The sequence below is a fragment of the Leptopilina heterotoma genome, unplaced genomic scaffold (assembly GCF_015476425.1).
Source record: "Leptopilina heterotoma isolate Lh14 unplaced genomic scaffold, ASM1547642v1 Lhet_21, whole genome shotgun sequence".
NCBI classification, from domain to species: domain Eukaryota; kingdom Metazoa; phylum Arthropoda; class Insecta; order Hymenoptera; family Figitidae; genus Leptopilina; species Leptopilina heterotoma.
Window position 1 is genome coordinate 1267522 of NW_025110925.1, and position 23151 is coordinate 1290672.

A 23151-nucleotide genomic window follows, 5' to 3' on the forward strand; every position below is an offset into this window, starting at 1 on the left:
TAATTTTACGTAAATATTTAATTATTTTCATAAATAATAAAAATTTCACTGAAAATTCAATTATTTAAAGAAGATTTGTATACATTTTTTCAAAAAAATCAATTATTCAACAAAATTTTAGAAAATTCTTTGCAATAATTCAATTCTTTTCATAAGAATAAAAATTCTTTTCAGGGATTTAATTATTTTCTTAAATAATAAAACTCATCGAAGAATTTTAATTATTTTTAATACTATTTTAAATAGAAATATTCAATTATTTTCGCAAATAAAATTTTCCACAAAAATTCAATAATTTAAAATAAAATTTTCATAATATTTATTGTACTTCCAAAAAAAATTTTAATTTCAACTATTTAATAAAATTTTTCGAACTAATTTAATAATTTTCACAAATATTAAAATTTATTGTACTTCCAAAAAAAATTTTAATTTCAACTATTTAATAAAATTTTTCGAACTAATTTAATAATTTTCACAAATATTAAAATTCATCTCAGGAATTCAATTATTTTTAATATTGTTTTAATCAAATTTCTCAAAAAATGTAATTATTATTAAAAATTTTATTAAAATTCGTCGATAGAATTCAATTATTTGAAAATTTGTTGATACAATTTTTTATGTAAATTAAATTTTAAGAAAAATTTAAATAATTGAATTTTTGTAGAATTTTCTAATAAAAATTGATTGAAAAATGAATTTCAGTTAAAATTGTAGAATAATATTTGAATTTTGAAATTAATTTTTTTGAAAAAGTTTAATTGAATTTTTTTATATTGTTTGAAGTTTTTATTTTCTATTATACATTTAATTGAAGAACTTTAGAATAATTGAAATTTTGTAAAACTGAATTGTAAACAAATGAATTTGAAAATTGTCATAGAACTTTTTTGAATATTATTGAAAATAATCGATTTAAAGGAGAATTTTAGTTAAAAATTCTTGAAAATAACAATTATTATAAAACGAAGAAATCGATCACTCCGAGTGAATTTAAGGATTTTGAATCCTTATAAGTGTAGAAACTTTGGAGCGGCACGTTTTTTTTTATAAAAAATATTAATTATCCTAACGAAATATTTATTATTTAAAAGTATAATACAAATTTATAAAATGCAACGATATATACAGTTTACTTATTTATAATGTTAAACAAACTTATAAATTGAAATGCATTGAACTATAAATAGAGATTTTTTTTTTGTTATTCGAAGAGGTAAGATTTCTGTACAACTATGTATAATTGTAGTGATTGTAATGTCTATTAGAGACAAGATCGGAAAGAGGATTCGAGTGATGTTCAAAGAAGTACATTAATTAGAAAATCACGACGCCCACCGTTGTTACAGTCTATAGTGTTACTTCGAAACCCCACGTTTCTGTCCTCATTTGCTAATCATGCTGCACAGTGAGTTCCAACTATTTGTGTAATCGATCTTGAGATGTCCGTATGTGTTCAATCCGAGACGGTTTGGCGGTATCACTTCAATGTATCTCTTATCCTCGACCTTCGTTTTCCGAGAGGGAACCATCACTTCAATGTGCTGGCGTCGTGGCGCTTCAATTGCGAAACCATGATAGAGGCATTCGTCTCTGTCAAAATAAAATAACGATTAGAATCATTTTATTCAATAAATTCGGTAGTGACAGGGGTCAGACTTCGCACTCGTTAAATAGTAAGAAAAACACTTGGATCTAAGGCTGAAGAAAAGTAGCTAAAAAGAAGCTATCAAGAAATTTAATTTAACGAATAAAAATCATCAAATTCCATTGGACCGATTTTCTGTATTACAGAAATGTATTACAGAAATGTACTTTTTTTTAGATTTCAGCTACTAAAAGCTACTATTTCTGCTTTTTTTAGAAGTCCCACTACTTTAAATTCGTTAATACTAGAAATGAAAAAACTATTCTCAAAAATTATAATCAAAATCTTTAAAACGATTCAAATATTTTCAAAAAATATTTCAAATTCAATTATTTTCAATATCTGGTATTTTTATCAAATTTTTGATAAAATTCATCCAAAATTCAATCAATTTAGAATAGCATTTTCAAAAAAAATTTCGAAATTTTCCAATAATTCATTGTACTTTCACTAATAATAACATTTTTCATGGAAATTCAATTATTTAAAAACATTTTTGATAAAATTCTAAGCAAGAATTCAATTATTTTCATAAATAATAAAACTCATCGAAGAATTTCAATTATTTTTAATACTATTTTAAAATAATTAATAGAAAAATTCAATTATTTTCACAAATAAAATTTTCCACGAGAATTCAATTTAACTTTTTTTAACAGAAATTCAATTCTTTTTTCTTTTTAAACATTTTAATAAAATTTTTAGCAATAATTCAATTATTTTCATAAATAATAACATTCTTCTCAGGAATTTAATTAATTTGTAAAATTTTAATAAAATTCTCTGCAACTATTCAATTATTTTTATGAATAATAAAATTCATCGCGGGATTTCAATTATTTTTAATACAATTTTGCAAGAATTGATCGAAAATAGTAATTATTCTTAAAAATTTAATTCCAATTCCTCGTAAAAATCAATTATTTAAAAAAAGGTTTTTTTCAATTCTTTGGAAGAATTCAATTATTAAAAAAAAATTAGAATTTTTCACAGAAATTCAATTATTTTCAAATATTTTAATAATATTGTTCGATTAATCAATTACTTTAAATACAAGTTAAATTGAATTTTTTAAAAATATTTCAATTATTCTTTTCGATTTTAATAAAGTTCTTTCCAAAAATCCAATTATTTACATAAACAATTCTTCGAAAGAATTCAATTACGTCGATAAATATCAAAACGATTCCTGAGAATTCACTTATTTTGAAGCATTTTAATAAAATTTTTTGCAAAATTCTATTATTTTCATAAATAACAATATTCATCACAAGAATTCAATTATTTTTAAAAACATTTCTTCTTGTAAATTCAATTATTTTTAAAAATTCTAATAAAATCGTTCGCAAGAATTCAATTATTTTCATAAATAATAAAATTTCAAAAAAGAAATCAATTCTTAAAAAAAATTCAATTATAACGATAAATAACAAAATTATTCCTGTAAATTCCATTATTTTGAGGCATTTTAATAAAATTCTTTGCAAAATTCAATTATTTTCATAAATAACAATATTCAGGACAAGAATTAAATTATTTTTAAAAAACATTTCTTTTTGGAAATTCAATTATTTTTAAGAATTCTAATAAAATCGTTCGCAAGAATTCAATTATTTTCATAAATAATAAAATGCTTTTTTAAAATTCAATTATTTTCAAAAGAATGTAATAAAATACCACACAGATATTCAATTGTTGGTAAATATTTTAATAGAATTCTTTGTAAAATTTAATTATTTTTAAAAACTTTTCTCAATTCAATGATTTTCAATATCTACTATTTTCATAAAATTTTCAAACAGAATTCAATTTTTTAAAAAAATTTTTGTAAAAATCTCCGTAAGAATTGAATTATTTTCATGTTTTATGAATAATAAAAATTTCTCAAGAATTGAATTATTTAAATTAGAATTTGCTTAAAATGAGTCGAAAGAAATGAATTATTTAGAAATTTTTATAAAATTCTTGGCAAGAATTAAATTATTTTTATAAATATTGAAATTCTTTATGGTGAATAATAAAATTCGTTGCAGGTATTCAATTTATTAGTAGGATAAGAAAAAAATTAATATTTTGATGAAAATTAGGAAAAAGTCCGGAAAATAAAAAATATAGAATTGAATTTTTGTCAGTTTCGTGAAGTGTCTAAAACGAGTTTTTTTTGGTCGTCAAGTTTAATTTTTCGATAGCTACTTTTTTACTACTTTTTTTGGTTTGAAAGCTTCTTTTTGCTACTTTTTTAAAATTAATTATCGAGTGCGAAATCTGTACTTTTTTCTTGTATCAAACTTTATTTAAATCCAATAGTAAATAAAATAATAATAATAATAATAATAATAATAATAATAATAATAATAATAATAATAATAATAATAATAATAATAATAGTAATTATAAAAATTACCTTAGTTAAATGCTTGAAAAAAAATTTTGAAACACTACAATCAACAAAATTAATGAACAATAATAAATTTTGAAAGTGAGATAATTGAATAGTATAATGAAATCGTCGTTCCTTACTATATAATAATAATAATAATAATAATTAATTAATTACATGTTATTTTGCCTTATTCGCCGACGACCTCTGGCACGTTCTATTCTCAACCTACGTCTTTGGATTTCATTCATCCGATACTCTTCAATAGACTTGCCATATCCAAGTTCTGAAACATCAAATGAAAATTAATTAAAAATACATTAATACAATTAAAGAAGAAAAATATACCAAAAAATATATTTGTTAAGGGCATCCGGGAAAAAATACTGGTTTCGTGATAGACGTCTCATTTAAAAAGAAAAGAATATTTTGAGTCGGGAATTTTTGGTAAATATAGAGAAATGCTCTGGGACCAGCGGTCCTCTCGGAATTTAAAAAAATTTTAATAAATAATTATTGAAAAAAATTGTTGAAATATACGGAAAAAGGGGGTTTTTCACGGCTCAGTATAGACGTCTCATTTTGAAAGGATAAAATATTTCGGGTTCATATTTGGAGGGGTGATAGAGGAAGACTCTCCGAGGAGCGGCCCTCTCCGTTTTTGCAATAATTTTGCGAGGAAATTATTTTATTAACGATTGAAAGTGGAGTATTTTGAGGTTAATACATTTCCCTCAGTTCAACTCGCGACCACTTCCGAGAATTGGCGCCACCTCCTTGACCACTGACACATAGATCCACTTGTCTGTGTGCTCGCCGCCATATTGTCTCTCACTTTCGCCAAAAATCCAACTTTTGTAATTTCGTTTTTCAATATTTATTTCAAAAATTACTTGCAAATTTCGAGAATATTCTTTATCATCATGAATTCCCCTAATTATCATGATAAATCCGAACTAAATATCTCTAATTATTTAGGAGTGAGACGACACGCGGTAAAACACTTTTTGGGCTCGATTTTTCCCGGATGCCCTTAATATATTTTACTTATTAATATTTATGAAAAAGTAATTTCAAAATACAATTATAAAAATTAATCAATTTCGAAAAACCGTTTCAGTAATTTGGTCATCGTTGGGAATATTAACTACGATTTCAATTTATTTTGATGAATATTCAAATTGACATACAAGAAAGTAACTCTGGGAATTTGAAAATTTGCGAAATAAGTTTGCGCAACAAGGACAAGATTTTAAGAAATTTCGCAATAATCTGGTATAAATCAATTCAGAATCGAATTAATAACAAGTTTTGCTCTGTAGTATTAACGCCGGTATATAAAAAAATATAAATTTATAATAGGCAAGAAAAAAGCGGACATTCCTTAAAAATTGAACACATAGTTTTGTGAAATCTTTTTTAAAGTAAATATTAAGTTGTAGATAAAATTAAAATTCATTTTTTTATATTTTTCAAATATACTAATTTAGCGGTAAAAGATTTTCTAGAAGATAAATTAATATATAATTGTAATTATTTTGGATCGTAAGGAAGTATAGAAAATAGGAAGTTTAAAGATATTTTCATTTTAAATTTGAAAATTGTTAGTTTGCAAATGAGGCGCTTACGAGGTATCATTTGAAATGCAAATTTCTCTTTATAATATAATATTTGCATTTTTTTTTCGCTTACATGACCGTGATCGAGTAACATTTGAAAGTACTTTCTTTCTAGTTGCAAGCATATCAAACGAGTAATAAGCCGACTTTGTAATGAATTTCCTTCTAGAGTTGTTTTGGTTTAGTTCCGTCCATTAAAAGTCAGGCCTTTCTCGTACGTGCAACAAATTTATTTACAATCAATTATACGCTTTTCAAAATTTCTCTCCTTTACTCAAATTCTTAAGAATTCACAGTTTTCTTGAAAGTATCAAATTAATACTAAAGTGGATCAAATTGATGCCAAAAATTGGGATTAATTTTTTAATTTGATTAGCATTTTTGGAATCATTTCGTTGCAATTTGATACTTTTAAGTTAATAGTGAAATAAATTTCACTCTTCTTAATAATAATGCAATAATTTTAACGTTTAAAGAAATTTATAAATTTATAAATTCTTGAATTTAAAAAATCAGATGTACAATAGGTCGACAACAGGGTTGCCACAAAAATTTAATTTTGTTTTTCCTTGATTTCCAGAGAAAATTTGGACTTTTTCCCTGACTCTTAAGAATATTCTGATTTACTCTAAAAATTATTAGATACTCAAAAAAAATGTTCTATTACATTTATTTACGAATTTCTTTAATTTTAAAATGAATCGAAAACATTAATAATTTCTATATTTGGAGGGATCGCTAAATTTCAACTCATCTAAATTTTTTATTGTTTATGGGTGGTCAATGTTTTTTCTGATAAATTTTAGTATTTAAAATTATAATATGCTTCAAAAAATTAAAAAAAATTAATTTGATAATAACTTTTTAAAAACAAATATCAAATTTTTCAAAAACCAAAAATTTGAACAATTCTCGTAATTTTTATTAATTTTCGCTGACGATTTCTCTACACTTATATAATGATTCTGAACAATCAATCGTATAGATATTCCAAAATTTTAATTTTTTTAAAAAATCAAATTTTTTGGAAAATAAAAAAAATTGGAAATCAGTTAAAAATTACTTTTGTTTGAAATTTTTTTCACTATTTTAAATAATAAATTTTTTATAGTGTAAGTAATTTTATTACTTTTCGTTACCGAATTTTTTATAGACTTTTATAATGATTCTGAACAATCAATCGTATATAGATTTTGAAAAAATGTAATTTTTTCAAAAAATAAAATTTCGAAACTCTGAGTGATATTCAGTTATATTCTTTTCTGGGATTTTTAACTAAAATTCTTCTTTAAATTTATTATTTTTTAAATAATTTTCGACGAAATCCTTTTAGGATTTTCAAATACACTCTTTTACAATTCAATTTTGGAAATTTTTCAATTAAATAATATTAGAAAATAAAAAACTTCAAATAATTTAAAAAAAAATTAAATCAAACTTTTTCAAAAAAATTAGTTCTATAGACTTGTTAGTTACTAAATTATTAATATCTAAAATTTTAACCAAAATCAATTTTTAGATCAATTTTTATTTAAAAATTCTACGAGAATTCAATGATTTAAATACAAAAATAAATATGTAATTTATTGAATAATCTAATGTTTCTTAAAACTAAATTATTCTTATAAAGAATTTTTCCGTTTTTGAAAAATTCGATAAAAATTTTATTAAAAATAATTGAATTCCTAAAAAGAATGTTATTATTTATGAAACTAATTAAATGTTTGTATAGAATTTTATTCAATTTTTTTAAAATAATAATTGAATTATTTTGAAAAATTTTATTAAATAGATATTAAAAATCATTGAATTGAGGGAAATTTTTGAAAATGATTGAAATTTTGCCAAGAATTTTATCAAAATCTTTAAAAATAATTGAATTTTGGAGAAGAATTTTATTAATTTTGAAAATCATTGAATTTATCTGCAATCATTTGCAACTTCTCAAAAATTCACTTTTTTTTAGTGTTTTTAACTAAGAAATTCTAAAGAAGAATTTGAATTTAATAAAATTTTTCAAAAATTCAAGTTCTTTAAAATTTCTTATTAAATTCAATCAAAATTGAAATTTTATAAAATTTCAAATTGAAATCTTTTAAAGTTCATCTATTTATGAATATTGTAAACTCCCTTTTTTTAAAATTCAATTAATTTTGAAATATATTTAAGTAAAATTATTCATGAAATATTTTACAAGTAATAATTTTATAATTAAAGTTATTTGAGAATTAAGTTATTTAATTTATTATTAGAAATAGGAAAAATTTATTTATCAAAAATAGAAAAAAGTATCTTGAAAATCCCTAAAAACACGTTTTTGGAATATTTGCACACATTTTTTTCCAAATCTTCCATTTTTATTTTTGTCTTATATGAATCTTGGTCTTTACACCTACTTTTCTCAAAATCCTGTTGTGCTAGACAATTTTACAAGCCAGAGTTATCAACAAAAAATCGTTAATTTAAAAAAATTTTTAAAGTTATGTTATTAAAAATTAGTAACATTACGCAACAAATTAGCTCCAAACGAAATGACTGGTTTAATTTTTAACTAAGATGTAACAAAAAAAAATGTTGAATTTGCAATGATTTTTATAAAAGATTAAGTAATAGTTGAAACCTGGTACTTCCATATTTGGAACTATTACCAATAAATAGCCAGAAGGGAGACTGAGATTGGAGGGAAACAACTCTTCATGAGGTAAATTCTAGTGTTAGATGTATATATATATATATATATATATATATATATATACTTTCTTTCATTTCATACGCATTTTATCAAGTTAAAACGAACAGAAAAGTTCGCTTTGCGAATTAGAAGCAACTTCAGATTGTATAAGAAACGTGTTTGTAATTAAATTTAAATGCAGATTACAATTATTCAATTATGCATCTACAAAAACTTATTACGGAGATAAATAAAGCAAACATGTTATCTTAATAACAACAAAATCCAGATAGACTTTATAAACATACGCACCATATTCTTAATTAGCAACTAGCATAGTTTAGATATTTATCAAGATATTTATTATCAAAATAATATTATTTCTCTTAAATCTAATTCAATTTTATCTTATTCTATTTTATTATTTTTTAATTTTTAAGATTTTACCCCCCCCCCCACTTTTTATTCTTCAAAATTTCCCTCCTATTCTATTTTATTTTAAAATAATTCAAGTAATCTTGATAATAAGACAAAGTAGGTTTATTTTCTATATATGCATGAAGGTTAAAGAGAATTACTGCAATTTCAAGATATTATCAGTTTTTGTATATGAACTTATTACCAGATGATTCTATTTGATTTCTACTAGTCGGACAATGTAAATCCGTTGGACTTAATTACTTTTCTTAATTAGCTTACCTACTATCTTGAGAAAGAGATAAACTTTGCTTATTTAGCAAAGAATTCCGTAACTTTAAAAACTCCTGAGCAAATAGTTTTAGACAAAATTTGTTCGATTGGATCCGTCTTTATGAATTTTGAAAATCTGACATCAGATTCGTAATCAGCGACCCCGAAAGCCCCTGAGAAATGAATTTCGTTCGAAACGCATCAATTTTAAAATTATCCGCCATTTTGAATTTTAAAATCTGACATCAGATTCGTAATTCAATAACTTTTAAGAATATTGTAAAACATAAAGATATTGAGAACTAATATTTAGTATTCTATATACTAACTACTCCGAGTCGAAGACTCGGAGTGATAAATATCTTCATGTTTTAAACTGCAGCTTTATTAAAATAAATATGTATTTAAGACAAATTTTTTATACGAATTCCGAAAGATATCCAAATAAATATCGTACGAATCATTTTCACCTCACAGTGACCCCAAAAAGACTCAATTTAATTAGTTTCAAGGGATTCCATAAATACAATTTTATAGTCTACCTTAATTTTCATTAAGCGATGTAGGTAATGAAGCTGAATTCATAAAGTAGAATATCTTATAAAATGAAAAATTCCTATTTAGAATAAACTAAAAAGCGTGCAACACAAATCATCCACAATATGAGTCGATTTATTAGGAAATGAGAGCAACTTTCATTTTTTAATTGCATTCTTTTGATTCTTTCATCAGTGCACATTTGAAGTTCATTTGAATAAATTTAAATGTAATAACAGTGTCACAATATTTCTTTCTTACTTTGATTCGATCGTTACCTTGTATTTTACATTCCTCTTCACAGTTCTTGTTCCAATTAGCATAAAAATATTTCTTTTATGTATGTATAATAACGTTCATTACTGATCTTCTCAAATGAAAAACAGTAAATTATACACAAATAACAAGGGTATATTTATTTTTCTATACTATTAGTTTTCGAAACTATTTATGTCACCTTAAGTCTAATATATATTATTTATTCTTGATGCAAACTGTGATGTAAGAGTTACGCGTCTTTTTTTCGATTATTATTATATCATATCATTAGTTAAGGTATGTATTCTAAAACGATCATTAGTGCAGGAACGCAAGGACAAATCATCAAAAAAAATATTTATGAGCTTAATAATTACAATAATATATATGATTATAAGGTTAATGTCCAGTTTAGAAGTAGTGCGAATCCAATAAAATTAAAGATCATTCAATTCATTCTAAAGAAGAAATTTCTTATTTATATATTAATAAAATCAGACATTTGTTTGTACATTGCTCAAATTAATTTTTTCTTGAATAATTTATCGTTTTGATTTTTTGAACAAAAAGAGAATTCAGAAATGACAGTTAAAAAAATTTTGCGTCAGTATGTATGTCTGCAAGTTTTTCCTCGTGGATATGGAAAAACGGCTTTGAAACCGTTGAAGTGAAACTTTACATTCCTTTTAGGTATTAGTCTACTGACTTAAAATATTAACCATATTTGATTTTAAATTAAATGGTGAATTCAATATGGTAATCAAACATTTTAAAAATTGAACACATTTCCTTGAAACTTATTTCTTAGGGGTTACTTTCTTTCTGGTTTTTGGGGTCGATGAATCCGACTTTGATGTCAAGTTTATAAAATGTTGAAAGAACAGATCCAAATTTTGATAATAGGAAAAGTATAAAATGAATGATCCTTCATGGTTGAACAATATTTTGAAATTTTGATTTTTTTAAATTTGACTTTTATTAACATTGTTTTAAATAATTGAATTCTTTCGAGAAAATTTAATTAATGTTTAATGCTTAATGATAGTAAAATTTTTGAAAATAATTTAATTCTTATCAAGAATGTTTTAAAATAATTGAATCTTTTCGTGAAATTTTATTAAAATTGTTTTAAAAATAATTGAATTTCTGCAATAAATTTTACTGTTTATAAAAATAATTGAATTCTTTCAAAGTATGTTTCATTAAAATTTTTGAAAATAACATAATTCTTTTGATTTTTATAAAACAGGGCAAACTCAAAAATTGTATTCATGTTTCTAGACAATTGATTAAATTTTTTTGTTTGTGGTTTAATTTTTAAAAAGTTCTAATAAATTTTAGTGACTTAGAGGGTGTGACAACCCGGTCGCGAGAATTGAGTTTAGAGCAATATTAATTAAAGAGTTCTCGGGTATGGGAACGACTCGAGACACAAAGCTTGAGCGAAAGTTCCAATCGTCCAGAAGAAAGAGCGAATGGTACAGCGAGCGAACTTACCGGTCGACGGATGGTCCTCGTGGCGGCTAATCCTAGACAACGTCGATTAGTAATCCAAAAAAATGAACAGTTCATTAAGAATTATTTAACGATACGTTTATTAATTATTAATACCAAGAAAAGGCGCGAATACAATATCGTAATAGCGATAATTACAACGCGGTAATTATAATGTAATCTCGCAAAGGGTCGCATCTATCTGACGAGAGCAACAAGTCTCGCCGGCGTTGTGCGAGTCGTCTGCTAAGTGCAGTCATGCGCGCTACTTTGGCGCGCGAATTTGAATGCGCTCGGGGAATGAACTCGGATAAAAGAACAACTTATTCATTAAAAAAAAGATAAGACTATCTGGGTCATCACAAGGGAAAAAATCTTAATTAATACATATAATTGTTTATAGATTGAATTTTTATAGATAGTGTAAGTTTACTTGAAATTGGCTAAAGAATAATTCCAAATTAATCAGAGAATAATTCAATACACAAAAACACGTATAATATTGGGTGTAATCATAAATTTTAAAAATTAGAAAATCCCAATATTATATCCGTCGGCGGTCGGAGACGCGAGTACAGCAGTTGGCTTATAAATATGATAGGAATGATTGGATTGCACTTGTTAGAAATTCTAATGTGTTATCACACCGGCTTATATGGTAATTGATAAATCCAGTCATTCCCGTCACATTTCACTTTTTAAAAAAAATTTCACATTTCCTCTCGCACATTTCCTTTCCACACGTCTCGCACAACTGTGTGCGACGTGCATTTTGAATTCTCTATAGCATTCGGATTTCTCTTTTACTTTTTGTTTAGGTGACGCTTACTGTGTAATAATACATAGAGACCGTGACCTAGACATTCACAAATGAAAAAATTCAATCAACTTTGTACAACAGAAATCTCAATGAAAGAATTCAATCCACGCATATACTCTCATGTGTCATCGTCAAAAGTGGTTTGGAAAAGTTTCTTAATTGCGAATAATATACGTCTTCCTTTCACATTTTTCCCACTTTCACGTTAAAACATCTCAAGTGGACAGTATATATTAATACTAAAGTATATATTATACTAATAGATTCATTAAGTTCTATAGAATTAACTAATAAAGACAGAAGGAAAAAAACAGTTTTTTTAAACTTTTATAATTTGGTACTAAATTTACGAAAATTGTTTACCTATTAAGCAACAAAGGGCTAATAGTAATTTATTAATTATGTTGATGTTTCTAGAAAGTCCTTCAGTTAAAGATAGAAAAATCTACATAAATTTAATAGACTCAATTAATTCTCGTGATGGTTACGATACTTTTTATTCCAAAGGCACAAACTTAGCGATTTCAGTTACGTCCGATAAAGAGGAATCGGTGATTAAATTTAAAATGTCATTTTCAGTGCTACCGAATAATAACTGAAGTATAAATTTATGTATATCGAAAAAATTTCAGTCGATTAATTTTTGTGACTAGTTTTCTTGTTTAAATTCAAAATTTCTAGCCACATGGAAAGAAATTTTATTTTAAAATTTAATAAAGCAGGTTATTATTAAACCTGCGGGTTTGTTAAATTTTTGAATAAAATTTCTTTCCATGCACTAAAAATATCTTGAAAAAATTAGCCCTATATCGATTCGAAAATTTGGTACCAAATCAGGTTTTCATTTATTCTTTCCTACTTTACATTTTCGATAAAAATTTCCATATTACATTAATTTTGAAATATTCATATATTTTTAGTGTGTTATATTTTGACGAAAATAATTAAGACCTATTTTTAAAAAAAACTTTTTTTTAGTACGCATTATTTAAAAAGTAAAATAGCAATACTTTCTTCTAACAAGATATCGTTTATAATTAATTACGGAGAAACCCGCAAAGTAAAACATCTGTCACTCTCGCCTGATTATTGCAGAAAGTGATGAGTTTTACTTTATTACCTGGAAAAACATTATTGTGTTCCTATAAACGTGAAGCGTGTAATAATAACAAAAAAGCCACAAGGAAAGCGAAATATTATTTTTCAACCATTAAATAAGTGTGATAAATCCATTAATCATAGTTTCTTTAATGTACAATAGAGCATTTTCTTATAAGGTGAAAACAGTATTATATATAATCTTAATAGGGAAGTTACTTTTTATTGACATAGTAATTTATTTCAAAAAATTATTTAGGTCGTATTTTAGAAAATATTTTCACTAAAATGAGAAATTTATAAATTATTTTAGAATAGTTTAGAAAATATTCTCTTTATAGACAAATTTAGATTGAATAATTTTTAATTAAAATTTTTAACTAAATTAAAAATATGGAACTTTGCGGAAATAGTATTTTCTATTTTTATTAACATTTGTGAACAATTTTAACAATACAGAACATGACAAAATGCAAAAGATTTACAGCCCTCGGATATTATGACTTTTTCTACTTTTTTCGAATAATTTTCATAAATTGCGAATTTTTCGCCTTTTCCTCCAAATATTGCAACAAAATATTATACAAAAATTATTTTAAGAAATTCAATTATTTTTGAAAAGTTACATTACAATATTTTTAAAAAACTAATTCTTAAAATTATTTTATCACAATTTTTTAAGATTCAATTATCTTCGAACAAGGTAAATTAAATTTTTTTTTAAATTTACATACTTTTTTAGACATTTTAAAATTTTTGAGAAATCAAGTTCATATTTCTAATTGAAATTATGCAAATGTTAATTATTTTTAAAAGGTTTTACCAAATTTTAATTAATTGGAAATTTTTGTAAGTATCCTATAATTGAAAATCTATTATCTTTCAAAAATTATTTTAAAAATACTTTTAAAAAATTAATTTTAAGAATTTCTTTAATATAATTTTTTGAAATTATTATATCTTAATAACTTTTTAAAAAAATATAGTTACAATTACAATTATTATAAAAAACTGAATTTTTGAATTTAAATAATTGAATTCTCGAAGAACTTTCAGAAAATTATTAAAAATAATTAATTTAGGGATGAAGTTTAGTTAAAAATTGTAGAAAATAATTTAAGTTTGGAAGAGTTATTAACAGTTGTAATTATTAGAAATTATTAAATTTCAAAAGATCTTAATAAATTGAAATTTTAAAAATTTTATTTTCAGGGAAAATACAAATAAGTATTTAAATATTAATTTAACAACATTATTACAGTTTAAAATAACTAAATTTAGAAATCAGTGAAAGGTCAGGGACATACAAAATAAAATTTTTGTGACAACACTGAATTAAATAAACGACTATTTCGATTTTTTTGTATTTTTAATCGACTGCAGCGACTTTTTTTGTGTCTAAAAGTCAATCCGAGGCCTGCATTTATGTTAAATTAATTTTAGAATAAATTAATAACAATTTATTATACGCCCTAGTTCTATATAGTTATATCAAATGTAATTACACGTATCATTATCAGTTATTTAATAAAATTACGCATATATTTATATGAATACACGATATAATAAATACGCAAGTGAGATTTCTCTTACAATTTCTCTGTCCTAATAAGTAGACTTGTATATCTCTTCGTATTATTAAACGTAAGTGAAATGTAATTCTCTATAAATGTAACTGTGCCTTGGAGAGTTAAAACAATCTGACATTAAATTAGTATTACTGGAACAAACCAATATACGCTATACGCGCTCCCTTCTTTTTTGCTTGTTCAGAAAGCATGTTGTAAACAGAGTTCAGATGAATGATAATAATGTTACGAATCCTTTTGAAATTTTAAATGTTAATGACATTATAGTATATAGTTTTATTATGAAACTAAAATGTGTATTTTTATAATATTTAAAAAATGGATAATTATAATAATATATAACTTCGGATGTACTTCCGAAATTTCTAACTATATAGTTAGAAATTTAAAGAAATATAAAACAAAATTGGGAAAATTTTCCTGACAAAAAAGTTTTATTGCAAAATAATAAATTTTAATAGAAATCGTAATTCTACTCTTATGTCAGTATATCCTGCGGATATTCGTGGAATATACTTTTGTTGGTCTGAAAAAAATTATTTCAAAGCGAAGAAATGAATATTATAAAGCTTATAAAGTACTAGAAAGTATATTATTAATACGGTGAAACCTTAATATTTTTCTAAAATAATAAAAGATTACCTACGAAAGATGATTTTAGGCGCCAGTCGGTTTCAGATTTTTTTTTCACATGTAAAATATAAAATTCATTTTTAACAAAATGAACACAAAGATTTCAGCTTTAACTTTTTGCAGCAAATTTTTTTTTATTTGTGTCAGTGACTGTTTGAAATTGTCGGAAATTTCAAGCTAACAAAAGCTGACGTGTGACATCTTTATGACAGTGTAGATTAGATGATCTTGCACCAGTTGCACAAAAACAAAAGACTCTCGGTACTTAAAAGTTTATTTGAATATACTTTCAACCAGAGATAGGTTGGGACAAGATTTTTATCAAAAGAAACGGAAAATAACATCACACACGTTTCTTTCTCTGTACTTGCGTCTGTTTTTAGGAATCTAACATTTTTGTATACATATCTAATTTTATCTTGTATTCTTTACTCGGAAACTCACACTCTGAAAACAATGGCAAACACCAAGAGAGAGAGAGAGAGAAAGAGACCAAACAATCACCTTCGTAGGGATTCGAAACACTCCCACGAATTAACTTGTTATTCTCTGTGCCATGCAACTCACGCGTATATAAATGTAGACATAAGAAACTTCTTCCTTTGTGTCGAGGATGACATACCCTGGATTTTAAGACTTTTCAAGGCTCTAAACTCTGAACAATTGGTTTTAAAGCTTTTTGTCACTGCTTTTTGTAGACATTCAGGTTGAGAATTGATTAGAATAAATTCTTTCTGTATCATTCACGCAGTTTGTTTTGTTACCTTGGGTCTTTTTCAATTATATAGAATATTACAAATTTAAGAAGTTAAAAAAATCCTGAAATTGGCTACTCGGAGATTTTTGGGGTCGCTAATTACGAATTTGACATCAGCTTTTCAAAATTGTAAATAACGGATCCAATATGTCGGACTGCAAAATAAAAAATTAACCGGATTGGCTTGAAATTTTTTGCCTGATTACGAATCTGACAACAGTTTTTAAAAATTCAAAATGACGGATTCAATAATTTTTTATAAAATCAAATTTATCTAAATACTTTGAAATTACATGGGAAATTTACATTTTATAGTTTACTAAATTTTTTAAAATTTTTTTCATAAAGTACAAATTAAATTATATATACAAAACTCCAATAACTTTTGTTCAATAAATATTTAAATACTTATTTATTTTTTCATAGGAGTTACAATATTTTTAATACATACTGTGTAGAAAAAAAAATTGAAAAAATCGACGAATTTCACGATTTTGAAATTTTCTATAGAAAAAAAACCAAAAAAGACGATTTTTATATTTTGAAAAATTTTCAAAATCGTTTAAAAACTGATTTTTTGCGTATAATTTAGTTGGAAAATGGAAAATTTCATGAATTTAGTCGAATTTCAAGATTTTTAAATTTTCTGTAGAAAAAAAATCGACAAATTTTAATTATTGAAAAATTTTCAAAATCGTTCAAAGACTGAATTTTTGCATAAAATTTAATCTAATTTTCTGTAAAAAATTGATGAATTTTACGCTTTTGAAATTTTTTATAGAAAATAAACGAAAATTTTTAAGTTTTGAATAATTTTCAAAATCGTAAAAAAACTGATTTTTCGCAATAATTTTATGAAAATTGAATTTTAAATAATTCAATTCCTATATGAGAATGTAATTACTTTTGAAAATAATTTAATTCCTGCAAAGAATTTTATTATTTATGAGAATAATTGAATTCTTACACATTTTTTTCGACGAATTTAATAAAAATTTTATTCAAAATAATTAAATAATTGAATTTCTGCGAAGAATTGCATTAAAATTTTTTTTAATTAATTAAATTCTTTCAAGAAATTTTATGAAAATTGCATTAAAAATAATTCAATTCCCGTGAAGAATTTTACAAAAATTCTTTTAAATAATTGTTTTTTTTCGAAAACAGTTAATGAAAATTGTATTTTAAATAATTGAATGCCTGTAAAAATATATTATTATTATTTATGAAAATAATTGAATGTTTACCAAAAATTTAATTAAAATTCTTTTAAATAATTGAATTCTATTGGGAAATGTTATAAAAATAATTGAATGTTTACCAAAAGTTTAACTAAAATTGTTTCAAATAATTGACTTCTTTTGGGAAATTTTATTAAAATAATTGAATGTTTGTCAAGAATTTAATTATAAAATTCTTTTAAATAATTGAATTCTTTTGGAAAATTTTATGAAAATAGACACTGAAAATAATTAAATTTTTCGATAAATTTTTGAAAATAATTGAATTTTGTTTTGTGTCGCTGTGTAATTTTCGCTTTCATTTAATTATTCTGAATGTGTTCGCAATGTGCAGTAATGATGATATTTAGAAACAGAGCAGGACATTTTAAATTTGAGATTTCACTTCAATTCCCTGACAAACGTTTTAATAATTAGAAAAGTGAATAGTAATAATTATCCGAGAAAGAAAAGTAGACAAGCAGTGAGCGAAAATTTTTATTGTTTATTTAGTCCACACCTTCTTGTGTGCGTATTCACCGGAACGGTTGCACTTTAAATGATAATATTAATAAAAAATTCACTTCTTTAATTTATTCTCGATCAAAGAGAGTATGTTTATGCCAAAATTACATTAAACAAAGTAACCTTATCTTTTATGATAATGGCAAGTCTTACGAAATTTAATGTACGAATATTATTATTCAATACTATTATTTAATACAATTTAAAATTAGCAGAACTTTTATATAATTAAATTTATATTTGGTAAAATACTAATTTTAAACAACTCCTTATTTGTCGATATTTAGTGTATCATATTCTTATTTGATAAAAGTCTTAAAACAGAATTATAATTTGACAACAAAAAATTATAATTTTGTTAAGAATGTCATCAAAAAGATAAAATTTGCAAATGCGATTTGTGGAATAAATTAAAAATAAAATTTTGCTGCTTCGAATGTTGGTCAATCGAAAAGAAAAGTTGGGGTACGATTTAACGAGCACATATAAAACATCAAAGTCAAATGTCACCGCCTCACATAATTTTAGAGATAGGTTTGCTTAAATATACTTTCGATTTGGAAGAACTTTCAAATTCTTAACAGAAAATCATTTGATTAAGCTACTGAATTCAAAGATTTTACATACGCAAAATATTGGTTTAAATATAGGAATCATATTCATTTAAATATTTTTTCAATTGTTTCAAAAGAATTTACAGGAAATATTAATTTCAATCTAACTGAATTTATCTTTACAAGTAACTTTGAATAATTTTTTTCGAACAATTTAAGTTAAGTGCTCAAAATTTGTGTCTTTAATCACTAACTGCTATGTAACATGAAAATATGTCAAACTAATTTCTTCGAATGAAAGTGGCTTAGAGGAAATTGACATCACACTTAATTCCTTTTTGAAATAAATGTAAAAAATTTAATGTGTTTAATAGCTTAAAAGGACATTAATTAAGTACTTTACCATTGAGAAATGCAATTTTTATAAGTTTTATAAATTTTGAAATAATAATTGTATCAGAAATATAAAAACTAATCACATTTTTTGTGCCATCTTTAATGTCCCCCAGCAGCTTGTGAAACAACTCTATGTGAAAATATTTTATAAATTTAAAAACATTAAATAATTTCGTAGGTTAAGATAATTGAAACTATTTCCCAGTTTTTATACCTATATAAAAAGTGGAAAATAGTTTAGAAAGAAAGGAATTTTAATTAAAAGTTATTTTAACTATTACAAAATAAAGTTGCAATGGGACAAAAAAGTATTTTAACGGTAAATAAAAATGATAATATTAAGTGACATACCAGAGAATGGAGAATAGATGGAAATTGGTGCGGCATATGAAACTTCATCTTCATAGATGGGTTGATAGCCATTACTGGGTCTGCTTGATGTTCCAAAGTATATTTCTTCCACAGAAGCTGGAGTATCGTAACCAGGTTCTCTTTTACAGGAAGAATACCTTAAAGATAATTCATAAATTTTTAATTTTATATAAATAAAATTTAAAAATAATATTTCTCAACAAAATAAAAAACAGGGTTGTCACAAAGTCAAGGAATAGTTAAGGAAATCTCCTTGAATTTTTTTCATCATAAAAACTTTTAAATGACAGTGAATTTTAAATAACACCTTGACCTTTTTTTATTTCTGTACCAAAATTATTAAATTCATCTTAAATAATTAAATTCTAGAATAACTTTAAATAAATTATTTACTAAATATTTAAATAAATTATAATTATTGTCTAATAGAAAAGATTTTAATTAAAAACTGTTGCAATTTTCAGAAATAATTTAGCTTCGGAAGGTTTTAAACTAAAATTTTTGAAAATATTTTAAAAAGTTATTTAAATTTATTTATAAAGTGTCTTTTCAGAGAAAAATTTTATTTATATGTTTAATTTATTTATATAATTATTTACTAAATCTATTAATACCTTAAATTTAGGCATAATTAGATTATTTATTAATCTATCTATAATATTATATAATTTTCAATTTATATATAAATTATAATTTAATCAATTTATATTTTAATATACATTCAAATTTTATCAGGTCTAAATTTTATAACATATTAAAAATTTTAAGATCTTTTTTTTGCCTCTTTTTTTATAAATTTCTTTTGAAACTTATGAGAAAACCAGCTTCCTATTACTGACAAACATACCTTAAAGTAAAGAATTAAACAATATTTAACTGGAAAACAATTTTTTTTAATTTCTAAAAATCAAAAATTTGATTTTGACTTAGACATTCAAATTTGTGGTTTTTAAATACATGTTAGTAAAAATGGGTTGTATTTATCTAAAACGGTTAATGTCGCATCATTCTGCCAAAAAATAAAAAATTTGCAATTTTTTAAATTTTTTTGAAAAATAATCATAATTTTCGTTTAGTTTAATATTTCTTAACCAAATATGGCTAAGATTTTAAGTTACATTAATATCTATAATAGACTGCCAAGTTTCATATTTTTGAGACCTACTTTTGTAATATGAAAAAGAAGGATTGATTTATATAAAAGTTCACGGTGGCCCAACCCCTTAATACTAGTTTTAAATGAATTTAATTAAGTTTTACTATGCATAATTAAACTCTTCACTGTTTGAGAGAAATTTTCATGTTTGTTCAAAAATGGCCAGCAAAATCTGTTCAACAAAATTTCATGCTCTTTAAAAATCAAATAACATATTTAAATACTAACTAATTACTTAATTATTACAAAAAATAGCATCAGTGAAGCTTAGTCTTAAAATATTAATAAACAGACAAAAATCTTTCGATCTATATACAAATTATATTTATTTTTAGATAAGATGCTAACGACCCAACGTATGGGTCGTAAACAGTGAAGGGGTTAATAATTATGAATGACACAATAATTAAACTTAGGTAAAATAAAAGAGGCCAAAAGGTTTTAACTGAAAATTACTTATAAAATATAATTTATTTATTTACCAATAATCAGGCTCGACACGTGAGTAATATGATGAGCGACTCTGTCCAAATCGCGATGGTGATTGATAAATAGGCTGCGGTACATTATGTCGCCTAAGATAGGCATAATTCTCCAAATCCCAAGGATCTACATAGCTCCGTCCATTTCCGTAGTTGGCCTCACCGGAACTGTCACCCGATGACCGTTGTGAGTCTATCGACGAATTCCAATAGATCGAAGATGTATTTCGCATTTTTCATAATTTTTTATTTTCCACCAAAAAAACTAATTGGTATAGCATTTCTTGTACAATGCAACTACTTATAATCTGATCTTGTTTACCAACTTTCACTTTTTTAAGCACTGCACGATAAAAAAAATACTATTTGCACAAAATTAATCAATCCACAATCAGTCAAAAAAAAAACCACATTCATTAAAATATAAACGAGAAAATATGACAAATTGAAAAAAATTAAGTTGTCAATTACATCCTCATTTTTTAACGCATTAAATAACATTTCAATGAACTGTCAAAACATACACATTTCGATAACGTGTTCTCTGTCCCCTCATTGCGAGGGCCTTGCCTATATGCACCTTTCGAATTCTCAAAGCCTTCTAACGTTCTGAGTTCTTTCCGAAGACTAAAGGAGAGTGAAATCAAAAGAAGTTTCGCATCTCCTTCCCCGCCAAGTGAGCGGGAAAGGTGTTTCTGTATAGATGAGATGCTTGATTGCACCATGTCAAATAATTCAATAATTCGGTTTCAATTGATTCTTGATTAATAACTAATATAACTTCTTTATAACTAAATTTAACAATGTTTTTTCAGTTTAAATTATTTCCTTGATTCTTCTCTAAATTCGCAATGTTCAATTTATAGTTTATATGACAGAACATGTTAGTCTTTCTTTGAATCGATTTATTTCGTCATTAATTTTGCTCTGATTTGTATTGGTTCTCAGAATCTTGTTACGTCCTGATAGAAATAGCGTATAAATAATTTACAAGTTAATATTTAAGTTACGAAATCTCAAATATTTTTTTAAAGAATTAAAAAATTTTCATAAATCTCTTTTTTTTTAATCATATGCCTATTGATCGACATTACATAAATTAAACATTGTTAGAAGAAAAAGAAATTTGAAAATTGCCTTTATTAGAAAAAGAAATTTTTAGAAAATGATCTTTATTAGAAGAAAGTAAAGTAGAAAATCACCTTCATTGGAAAAATTTTTTTTAGAAATTCACCATTATTAGAAAAAAAAGTTTTAGAAAAACTGTACACCAACCAATATTTTGGCTATTTTGGTGCGTAAAATATCCTGCCGCTAGATAAAAATAATTTTTTTTGTAAATTTAATAAACTAAATCACTGGATAGACAACTTATTAGTTTTAACTTCCCATTATGGCACATGTTAACTTACCTTATTGTTAAAATAAAATTTAATTATCTAAAAATAAGTAAAATTCTAAAAGTAGGTTCAAAATGAGTAAAATGATGAAAATAAGCTTTCAAAACTTTTAAATAATCTTAATAATAGTAAAAATAATAAAGAAATAAAATATTTTCCATTATATTTACCAAATCACAAATGGTTCCAAATGCTGAAAACATGGCTAAGTAATTAAATTTTTTTTAAAATCCTTTCTCGGAGGTGTTTAGGGTCGATGATTACGAATCAAAAATATTTTCTTATTTATTTTATTGTCTAGAATAAACCCTTATGAAGAGAATATTTCTTCGCTGTTTAATATATAATATAGGCTTGGCCCTTTTTCTAATTCTATACCAACGTGAAACGATTGCTGAGTATATTTGAGTTGTCTCTTCGGGAGTGGCTTCCGGTGGATTCTAAAAAAATTCCAGCAGTAATTCCTGGAAAATTACGGTAGTTTCAAGCAGTAATAATCAGAAACTTAAATATGCTTTCTGTCAAATCCTACGGCAATATTAACTTGATATAATGAACATAAAACTGTAAGTAATTTTCTAGGTGTCAGTTTGGTAATAACTCGAATAAAAGAAGGCTTTTTAAAAATTAAGTCTTGTATTTCTCAAAAACTTAGACAAATAATAAATATATATATTCAGCACCTAGAGCCTATTTTCAGATGACATTTTTAAAAAGAAAACACAAATTGTAACGTGAAAACAGGCATTTTTCAAAAATTTATTAGAAAACAATTTTTGAAAATACCTATAAGATGGTCAAGTTTTTTTTTAAAATAATTATTGCTAATAGTTAAATTAATATTTATTC

The 23151-nt window shown here is 24.2% G+C and overlaps 1 protein-coding gene across 1 annotated transcript; it reads right to left on the bottom strand.

Annotated features, from left to right (window-relative positions):
* Nucleotides 1-1066: 1066 nt before the first annotated feature.
* Nucleotides 1067-21534, bottom strand: LOC122501468. The gene is made up of 4 exons (XM_043610952.1): nt 20903-21534; nt 19244-19401; nt 4209-4317; nt 1067-1596 (listed from the first exon to the last, which is right to left on the bottom strand). The coding sequence occupies exons 1-4, from the start codon at nt 21133-21135 to the stop codon at nt 1389-1391; spliced, it is 708 nt and encodes a 235-aa protein (XP_043466887.1). The 5' UTR covers nt 21136-21534; the 3' UTR covers nt 1067-1388.
* Nucleotides 21535-23151: the final 1617 nt, after the last annotated feature.

Bases quoted from the DNA above. Each gene is read 5' to 3' on its own strand.
- LOC122501468 (XM_043610952.1), bottom strand. From the start codon at position 21,135: ATGCGAAATACATCTTCGATCTATTGGAATTCGTCGATAGACTCACAA. The intron at 19,402-20,902 runs GTAAATAAATAA...ATTATCTTTAAG, and splicing joins CGTGTCGAGCCTGATTATTG to GTATTCTTCCTGTAAAAGAG. The intron at 4,318-19,243 runs GTATGTCACTTA...TTGATGTTTCAG, and splicing joins CATCTATTCTCCATTCTCTG to AACTTGGATATGGCAAGTCT.